The sequence below is a fragment of the Tarenaya hassleriana genome, unplaced genomic scaffold (genome assembly GCF_000463585.1).
Source record: "Tarenaya hassleriana unplaced genomic scaffold, ASM46358v1 Cleome1, whole genome shotgun sequence".
In the NCBI taxonomy this organism is placed as follows: domain Eukaryota; kingdom Viridiplantae; phylum Streptophyta; class Magnoliopsida; order Brassicales; family Cleomaceae; genus Tarenaya; species Tarenaya hassleriana.
Genome location: NW_010960187.1, coordinates 9,652,270 through 9,662,922, shown reverse-complemented (window position 1 = coordinate 9,662,922; position 10,653 = coordinate 9,652,270). Strand labels below are relative to the sequence as shown.

Below are 10,653 nucleotides of genomic sequence, written 5' to 3'. Positions count from 1 at the left end.
TATTAATTTGGTAAAAAATTGATTAGTTGATTGTCTTTTATAGAATTTTCTTAAAAATTATAACCATTTAAAGATTTATAGTAAGCATGAAAAAATTCTCCAAAATTATATGTAATTTTATGACAATATTTGTAAAATTATTGTATTTTAGTAGAAATTTCAAAAATTCATATAGCAATTCTTAAAATTCCAAACCATATTCGGACTAGGTAATACAGATTTTAAAAAAAAAATTATAATTATTCTATTTTATTCGAATTTGATTTGAGTTTGGTTTGTATTCAGTTTTTACTGATACAAATATTTAGTTTCCAAATATTTTTTATTTTTAGTTTTTTTTTAGAATTTGGTTTATATATATATATCTTTTATAAATAAAAATTGATTAAGTGTTAATTATTGTCGTCGCATCCATTAAATGTCATTGATTTAATACGTAAATACAAATTGATTAAGTGTTAATTATTGTCGTCACATCCATTAAATGTCATTGATTTAATATGTAAATACCATGATATTTTTATTTAATGAAATAACATTTCAATATAAAATTTAGAGGATCCTTAGTATTTTTATTATCTTTAACATGTTATAATTTTAAATATTTATAATTATATTGAAAGGTTAAACTTATATTATTATTGATTAACAAAAAAAAACTTATATTATTATTAGTTCGAGCTTTCGTTGAGAATTCATTTGTAATATATTAAAAACAATATCGATATATATATATATATGCAAGTGTGTGAGCAAGAGTCATAACGGATCAATTTCCCGTCCGAGTCGAATACGAACCACCGGAGAATGATACCTGAAGACTCCTCAAGTCACCGGCGGGAGAAGCGAAGCCATTGTTGCATATCGCACGAGTTCTTCAACGCTGCCTCCAATTACCCTGAAAAAGTTGCTGTGATTCACGCCTCGGGTTGGGCCGCGACGATTAGGTCGGAATCCACCGATGCTTCTCCTTCTCCTTCGCCGGTGGCGTCTCTTTCGTGTTCTCCGCCGGTGTACGAAGGAGACAAGTGTTTCACGTTCGCCCAGGTTTTGTCTGCGGTCGATTCCCTGAGCTCTCGTCTCCGGCGAATTCTCGACGGGGGTGGTGCAAATGATCCTTACTTCACCGAACCACGGTTTCCAGGTCAGTGACTTCGACTGTGCCTGGTTCCGTTGTTTCCCTTGTTCCTTGGATTTTATGGAACGTTATGTTAATTTGGGGAGCAAATATCAAATTAGTTCGTCTTGTTCTGTTTCCGCATTCTCTTTGAAGCGATTCTTCAGTTTTGACTTGATCTGATTCTTTTCTTGGAGGGTTCTCTTTACAATTCGTCATCTTTTTTTGAAATTGTTACCCTGTTATGATTTTGGAATTTGAAGAAAGCACTGCCTCTTTTCTAGTTTCCCTGATTATTTTTTTTTTTTGGGAATTTTTCTCCTGTACTTATATTTCTTTTTCTAACAAAATGTGAACTTTTTATGTATAAATTTAGTAGTGTGAAGGAAATGTAATCATGTTTTACAATTTTACAGATAAACCTTGCGGCGAGGTTGGTAGGGAAGATGTATCTTTTGGTTCTGATGTATACATGCCGAAAGTATTGGCAATATATATGCCTCCTTCAGTTGAATATATTATCAGTGTGCTTTCTGTCATGAGGTGTGGAGAAGCCTTTTTACCTCTAGATCCTTCATGGCCGAAAGATAGGATGTTATCTATAGTTTCCTCTTCAAATGCCAGTCTTGTTATTGCTTGTGGATCTTCTTTCAATGAAGTTGGATGTCAGCCGCTCGAGAGATCGCATTGGCTCGTGGAAAGAAGTGGCTGTCCTATCTTGTTCTTTTCTATGGAAGAAAGTTCTAGCGAGGAAAGTGGTCATTCGAGCTTTCTTTGGCCTTGCGAGGTAGAGAGATGCAGAGCATTTTGTTATCTGATGTACACTTCTGGATCTACTGGGAAGCCAAAAGGAGTATGTGGCACTGAGCAAGGTCAGGAGATTTTGGTTTTCGTAATTACATGAGAGTTTTTTTCAATTTGGATTTAATTTTGTGAATGCTTTTAGATTATAATCTGTGAAAACTTTGATGCATGTGCTTGTATCGATATTAATTTTAACTCTATTTTCTCTTTCCTCATCTATTTTTTCTGCTTAACAATTGCTTTTTGTTGAAGAGATCTACTAAGTGCAGCCATTGTCTCATGTGGTGTGTTTTTAATCTATTTGGAATTTCCATGAAATTTTTCACAGTGTATCTGAATGTCTCTTTAGAATAAAATGTCTGGTGCTTAGTAATATATGTTCTACTGCCAAAGTGGTCTCATGGTTATTTTGTGCTTTATGAATTTGTATATTCTTGATTTGTAGCTTCGGTCAACTAGTTCTATGATTGTTTTATTTCCTAGTAATTGTTATTTCTATGGTCTTCCACTGAACTTCAGTAAATAATTAACACAGAACCGATTGTTTTCTGCTATTATAAAAATTTGGCTATAATTTGTATTTTTTTTCTATTCTCTTTCCATGCAGAGATAATTGTATTTTTTTTTCTAAAAGAATCTGACTGGGGTATCCCTTGCTTTCTGAAGGACTTTTAAATCGCTTCTTGTGGATGCAAGAAGTTTACCCTATAGTGGGGGAGGAGCGATTGGCTTTCAAGACTTCAATTGGCTTTGTTGATCATTTGCAGGAATTTATTTGTGCTATTCTTACTTCTACTCCATTAGTAATTCCACCGTTTACAACTATGAGAGAGAATATGTTCTCCATCATTTATTTTTTAGAGGTAAGAGTTCAATTTTCTTCATTTCATAAGAAACAGAACCATCTTTTGCACGTGTAATGCCTCCTTTGTAATTATGTTAGTTTGAATTTTTTTTTCTGGTAGCAGTCAAAGTAGTTCTATATGATAGCTTCATAGATGATCTTGAATGGTTTGTTCAAGAAGGTTGCCTGTACTTTTTCCATTTTTTTTATCCATTACTGTCCAAGCCTTTTCCATATTCTCATAAATTGCTTCAAATAACTTGTTAATGATACTATTGAGTGTCGTGGTACTTTCCATTTGTCCTAACACTTTCGTTAGTGGTGTCCGTTAATGACAGTTTACATTCTTCTTCCCTGTCCAGTCACTTTTCTGTTTGATGTTCAAATATGTAAACAGGGTTTAATTATCTTGACTAGTCTTTTTTTCTTGGAGGACCATGCTTATGGTAGGAATTTGTGAACGAAAAATGTCCATAGACAATGCAAACAACTCTCTCATATCTATTTTATCTAAGTTTTATTTATCCGTTGGAAGTCATGTTACATGATGGTAGTTTATGCTTTACCTTATTCAAGATCACAACTCTCTTCCAGCTGAAAATCTGGCTTGAAATTTGAATAACTTGTCACATGTACTTTGTCTCTGCATTTGTGCTACAAAATGTAATAGAATAAAACTAAAATCACCTGCTATTTAATGGACTGCCCTAAAATAGTGGTAGTCCTTCATGAATCAAACTAGAAGCAGCGTCGAAAAGCGCCTCTGAAATAATTGTGTAGGGTGCATATTTACATTTGCCATTTCCTCTTCTGAAGCTAGTCTTTGTTCAAGTCAGAATTTTTTTGTAGATAGTTCTCTTGGATGTTTTGTTTATTCTAGATTAGGCTTCTCACAAATCAACAACATCATGCAGAATTTCAATACATCCTTTTTTCCTGCTTTCTCACCTTATTCCTGAAGCGGGAGCGGTGGATGTAGTTCTCTGTTATCCTTGTTGGTGAAGCTTCCTATCATTAGAAGGAAACTGTATTTTTCATTTTATTACTTGGAATTTCAATTCGATTAATGAGGACTAAGATTTATTTATCTTTTCAGGCTTATACTATCAGCAGGCTCATAACTGTTCCTTCAATGATCAGAGCTGTACTTCCTACTTTACAAAATAATGGCCACAAGAAGCTTCAAAATTCCCTGAAACTGGTTATTCTGAGTGGTGAAGTCTTTCCCTTAAGTTTGTGGAGTACGCTTCAGAACCTACTTCCGCGTACTTGTATTCTGAATCTATATGGAAGTACAGAGGTAAGAGTTTTATATTCAAGGGTAATTTCCTTTTTCGAAAAATTTTATACTTGGCTAGTGGATAGTTAAGTGGCTGAACCAATCCTATTCTTGAAACAATGCTTCAGCCATGAAACTACTATTATCTGGTTCAATTTTTACGAAATTATTGCTTTGGATAAAGCTCATCAATGCATTTCATAGTAGCAAATTGTGGCATTTAATTTCACAAAAAAAATGAAAACAATTGCAATCTGCATAGCAGTTTCTTTGGGTGGAAATATGTTAGTAGACTGAAGACTTTTAGTTCTGGTTCTTCCATTTCTTGAAGCTAACTTGATTTTTTTACGGTGGTCGAATCTCAGTTATTTCTTTAGAATTTAGCTGCTACAGCAGCGTATCTTTGCATTTCATTGCAGCTAGCTGACCTTCCTTTTACCATTAGGTATCAGGGGACTGCACGTACTTCGACTGTAGAAGGTTGCCAAAACTTTTGATGACCGAGAAGATTGCTAGTGTTCCCATTGGCTTGCCGATTTCCAATTGTGAAATTGTAGTTATTCAAGATAGTGATATTTCTTACGAGGGAGAAATATGTGTTGGTGGTCTTTGTCTTTCGAGAGGATACCTGCATACATGGACTCTGTCCCGAGACTACGTGAAGCTGCACGGTAACTCTGTCTGTGATCATTTGACTAATGGTTGCGGAAGCCAGCTTTACTTTAGAACTGGTGACTATGGGCGAAAGCTTCCTAGTGGTGATTTGGTTTTCTTGGGGAGAAGAGATCGAACAATTAAACTCAATGGACAACGCATATCACTTGAAGAGATTGAAAGAACTCTAGAACGACATCCAGGAGTTGCTGAAGCTGTTGTTGTACTTAACAGAGATCAAGAGGAACTTGCTTTGCTTGAGGCTTTCTTAGTACTGAAAAAGGAAGCTGGGTCTGATAATATTATATATTCTATTAGAAACTGGTTGGCTGATAAACTTCCTTCAGTGATGATTCCTAAACATTTTGTTTTCATGGAATCTCTGCCTGTTTCTTCGAATGGAAAAGTTGATTACGAAGCACTGGCAGGCTTGAGATGTCATAGGACCTGTGCTCGAGATATGATGCATGGCAATGAAACTATGGATTTGATGCGAGCTATCAGAAAGGTCTCGCTGTCTGCATTTATGCTTTTATACTTCACTTTCTTTATCATTATTCTGAGAATGAGAGTGTTTTTTTTTTGGCATCTGGTGGTCTCTTTCTTTCATTACCATGTGAAGGAAGTTGTATAAGTGGAAGCACAAAGTTAGGTCATTGCTAAATGTTTGTAGTGTAGTGGTGAAACATTTGATGGTTTTGCTGTAGTTTAACTTTTGGAGGCAAATCGGGGGCTAGAGTTTGGTTAAGCGAAGACTAGAATTCTATACAATTTAAAAGCGAAAACACGGGTGGCAATTTAGGTTTTACATTATACTGTTAGGATGTGCCTGGAGTAGGGTGGAGTATATGGAAACATAAGGAAAAGAAATGAAAAAGATAGTTTGGAGTGTTGGGATATAAATATTGTATCTAGGTATTGACTAACCTAGAATCTCAATATTTGCAGAATCTTAGAGGCTTATAGAAAACTTTAGGTATGCCTCATTTTTTCTTTCATCCTTTTATCGACAGACCCTAATTGACTATTCAAAAGAAGTTAAGTCATTTTTTTAACCTGTCTTAGGCCTTTTGTGATGCATTAATGATCAAGGAAGTTTCAGATGATGATGATTTCTTTGCAATTGGTGGAGACTCCCTAGCTGCTGCACATCTTTCTCATAGTCTGGGTATCAATATGAGGTTGATGTACGAATTTCCAAGCCCATCTAAGCTTTTCAATCATCTGTTAGAGAAGAAAGAATTGCCTAGAGAAGGTAGCAGAAACAGTGTCAGTCAGAAATCAGACCTGGAGAAAGAGAATCCGAATGATACTGATCTGATTGGTGGTGACATTCCTGTTGGCCTTGGTGTCGTGTCAAACTCTTCACCTTTGGGAACACGTTGTGAAGAGAACATCCCTCCTAAGCGATTAAAAGTTGATTCTGATAAGTATGTATTTCGATCAAAGAAAGATCAGAATCCTTGGAATTTACTATCTGCACAAATACAATACTCTTTCAGCCGGTGCAACAAAGTGTCTTATGTAAATGCATGCAATAGTGAGGATGCAGCTCAAGGAAACTGGTCTGTTGAGTTTCCAAGGGATAGGATGGTTTCTATGCAGAAGTTATGGAATGTTAGTATGGATTCTTGTGTAGACGCGTCGCCCCTAGTCGTCTTCAAACATTCAAAGATCTATCTATTTATTGGATCTCACTCACACAAATTCCTTTGCATTGACGCCAAAAGGTAATTCCTTGTTACATCTTAGTCAAATTTATCTTCCATATTTATGATATTGCAAGGTGCTATCGCCCACAATCAATGAAGCCCAAGCTTTACTCTTGCCTTATGGTTGAGATTACTGTTTAAAATTTGAATTTCAATATTTTAAGTTTTTTCCTAGAGTCCTTTACTTTTTTATGGATCCCAGTTTAGATTTTTGTTTTTTTTCAAAATTTTCTTGGTTTCAAGTAGGTAGTTGAGATGGATCATTTCAGTGCAATCTTGTCACATGTACTTTGTCTCTGCATTTGTGCTACAAAATGTAATAGAATAAAACTAAAATCACCTGCTATTTAATGGACTGCCCTAAAATAGTGGTAGTCCTTCATGAATCAAACTAGAAGCAGCGTCGAAAAGCGCCTCTGAAATAATTGTGTAGGGTGCATATTTACATTTGCCATTTCCTCTTCTGAAGCTAGTCTTTGTTCAAGTCAGAATTTTTTTGTAGATAGTTCTCTTGGATGTTTTGTTTATTCTAGATTAGGCTTCTCACAAATCAACAACATCATGCAGAATTTCAATACATCCTTTTTTCCTGCTTTCTCACCTTATTCCTGAAGCGGGCGCGGTGGATGTAGTTCTCTGTTATCCTTGTTGGTGAAGCTTCCTATCATTAGAAGGAAACTGTATTTTTCATTTTATTACTTGGAATTTCAATTCGATTAATGAGGACTAAGATTTATTTATCTTTTCAGGCTTATACTATCAGCAGGCTCATAACTGTTCCTTCAATGATCAGAGCTGTACTTCCTACTTTACAAAATAATGGCCACAAGAAGCTTCAAAATTCCCTGAAACTGGTTATTCTGAGTGGTGAAGTCTTTCCCTTAAGTTTGTGGAGTACGCTTCAGAACCTACTTCCGCGTACTTGTATTCTGAATCTATATGGAAGTACAGAGGTAAGAGTTTTATATTCAAGGGTAATTTCCTTTTTCGAAAAATTTTATACTTGGCTAGTGGATAGTTAAGTGGCTGAACCAATCCTATTCTTGAAACAATGCTTCAGCCATGAAACTACTATTATCTGGTTCAATTTTTACGAAATTATTGCTTTGGATAAAGCTCATCAATGCATTTCATAGTAGCAAATTGTGGCATTTAATTTCACAAAAAAAATGAAAACAATTGCAATCTGCATAGCAGTTTCTTTGGGTGGAAATATGTTAGTAGACTGAAGACTTTTAGTTCTGGTTCTTCCATTTCTTGAAGCTAACTTGATTTTTTTACGGTGGTCGAATCTCAGTTATTTCTTTAGAATTTAGCTGCTACAGCAGCGTATCTTTGCATTTCATTGCAGCTAGCTGACCTTCCTTTTACCATTAGGTATCAGGGGACTGCACGTACTTCGACTGTAGAAGGTTGCCAAAACTTTTGATGACCGAGAAGATTGCTAGTGTTCCCATTGGCTTGCCGATTTCCAATTGTGAAATTGTAGTTATTCAAGATAGTGATATTTCTTACGAGGGAGAAATATGTGTTGGTGGTCTTTGTCTTTCGAGAGGATACCTGCATACATGGACTCTGTCCCGAGACTACGTGAAGCTGCACGGTAACTCTGTCTGTGATCATTTGACTAATGGTTGCGGAAGCCAGCTTTACTTTAGAACTGGTGACTATGGGCGAAAGCTTCCTAGTGGTGATTTGGTTTTCTTGGGGAGAAGAGATCGAACAATTAAACTCAATGGACAACGCATATCACTTGAAGAGATTGAAAGAACTCTAGAACGACATCCAGGAGTTGCTGAAGCTGTTGTTGTACTTAACAGAGATCAAGAGGAACTTGCTTTGCTTGAGGCTTTCTTAGTACTGAAAAAGGAAGCTGGGTCTGATAATATTATATATTCTATTAGAAACTGGTTGGCTGATAAACTTCCTTCAGTGATGATTCCTAAACATTTTGTTTTCATGGAATCTCTGCCTGTTTCTTCGAATGGAAAAGTTGATTACGAAGCACTGGCAGGCTTGAGATGTCATAGGACCTGTGCTCGAGATATGATGCATGGCAATGAAACTATGGATTTGATGCGAGCTATCAGAAAGGTCTCGCTGTCTGCATTTATGCTTTTATACTTCACTTTCTTTATCATTATTCTGAGAATGAGAGTGTTTTTTTTTTGGCATCTGGTGGTCTCTTTCTTTCATTACCATGTGAAGGAAGTTGTATAAGTGGAAGCACAAAGTTAGGTCATTGCTAAATGTTTGTAGTGTAGTGGTGAAACATTTGATGGTTTTGCTGTAGTTTAACTTTTGGAGGCAAATCGGGGGCTAGAGTTTGGTTAAGCGAAGACTAGAATTCTATACAATTTAAAAGCGAAAACACGGGTGGCAATTTAGGTTTTACATTATACTGTTAGGATGTGCCTGGAGTAGGGTGGAGTATATGGAAACATAAGGAAAAGAAATGAAAAAGATAGTTTGGAGTGTTGGGATATAAATATTGTATCTAGGTATTGACTAACCTAGAATCTCAATATTTGCAGAATCTTAGAGGCTTATAGAAAACTTTAGGTATGCCTCATTTTTTCTTTCATCCTTTTATCGACAGACCCTAATTGACTATTCAAAAGAAGTTAAGTCATTTTTTTAACCTGTCTTAGGCCTTTTGTGATGCATTAATGATCAAGGAAGTTTCAGATGATGATGATTTCTTTGCAATTGGTGGAGACTCCCTAGCTGCTGCACATCTTTCTCATAGTCTGGGTATCAATATGAGGTTGATGTACGAATTTCCAAGCCCATCTAAGCTTTTCAATCATCTGTTAGAGAAGAAAGAATTGCCTAGAGAAGGTAGCAGAAACAGTGTCAGTCAGAAATCAGACCTGGAGAAAGAGAATCCGAATGATACTGATCTGATTGGTGGTGACATTCCTGTTGGCCTTGGTGTCGTGTCAAACTCTTCACCTTTGGGAACACGTTGTGAAGAGAACATCCCTCCTAAGCGATTAAAAGTTGATTCTGATAAGTATGTATTTCGATCAAAGAAAGATCAGAATCCTTGGAATTTACTATCTGCACAAATACAATACTCTTTCAGCCGGTGCAACAAAGTGTCTTATGTAAATGCATGCAATAGTGAGGATGCAGCTCAAGGAAACTGGTCTGTTGAGTTTCCAAGGGATAGGATGGTTTCTATGCAGAAGTTATGGAATGTTAGTATGGATTCTTGTGTAGACGCGTCGCCCCTAGTCGTCTTCAAACATTCAAAGATCTATCTATTTATTGGATCTCACTCACACAAATTCCTTTGCATTGACGCCAAAAGGTAATTCCTTGTTACATCTTAGTCAAATTTATCTTCCATATTTATGATATTGCAAGGTGCTATCGCCCACAATCAATGAAGCCCAAGCTTTACTCTTGCCTTATGGTTGAGATTACTGTTTAAAATTTGAATTTCAATATTTTAAGTTTTTTCCTAGAGTCCTTTACTTTTTTATGGATCCCAGTTTAGATTTTTGTTTTTTTTCAAAATTTTCTTGGTTTCAAGTAGGTAGTTGAGATGGATCATTTCAGTGCAATCTTGTCACATGTACTTTGTCTCTGCATTTGTGCTACAAAATGTAATAGAATAAAACTAAAATCACCTGCTATTTAATGGACTGCCCTAAAATAGTGGTAGTCCTTCATGAATCAAACTAGAAGCAGCGTCGAAAAGCGCCTCTGAAATAATTGTGTAGGGTGCATATTTACATTTGCCATTTCCTCTTCTGAAGCTAGTCTTTGTTCAAGTCAGAATTTTTTTGTAGATAGTTCTCTTGGATGTTTTGTTTATTCTAGATTAGGCTTCTCACAAATCAACAACATCATGCAGAATTTCAATACATCCTTTTTTCCTGCTTTCTCACCTTATTCCTGAAGCGGGCGCTGCAGTCTGTGCTACTAAGTTTGGTCTGCACACTTCCAGTATGATAGACACGTTAGATGATCTTTGAAAGAGTTGGCAAGTTTTCTTATACAGATGAGTGGATTGTCATACTAAGTTCAGTTCCATGCCCAATTTCATATGCAGGGTCGAGCATTTGAATTTCATTATCTTTCATCCTTGAAACATATATTCATTTGCTTTGATTTAGAGTGGTAAAATGGTTATAAATTATTAGAATTCAGCAGATCTTCTAACACATAATAGGCTTAACTGTGCAAGTTAGTGGTTCGATATATTGGGAGACTGTTCTAGAAGGAAGAATTG

General features: G+C 35.9%; 1 protein-coding gene across 1 annotated transcript in view; it reads left to right on the top strand.

Moving 5' to 3' along the window:
- Positions 1 to 764: 764 nt before the first annotated feature.
- The window catches only part of LOC104825451 (putative acyl-activating enzyme 19), a 15,395-nt gene continuing 5,506 nt past the window's right edge, over positions 765 to 10,653 (top strand). The window contains 7 exon segments of the mRNA XM_019203094.1: positions 765 to 1,144; positions 1,534 to 1,989; positions 2,588 to 2,784; positions 3,862 to 4,065; positions 4,490 to 5,206; positions 5,764 to 6,428; positions 10,613 to 10,653. The exon segment at positions 10,613 to 10,653 is cut by the window's right edge and continues 14 nt beyond it. Coding sequence (XP_019058639.1) covers positions 808 to 1,144; positions 1,534 to 1,989; positions 2,588 to 2,784; positions 3,862 to 4,065; positions 4,490 to 5,206; positions 5,764 to 6,428; positions 10,613 to 10,653 — 2,617 coding nt within the window. The 5' untranslated portion in view covers positions 765 to 807.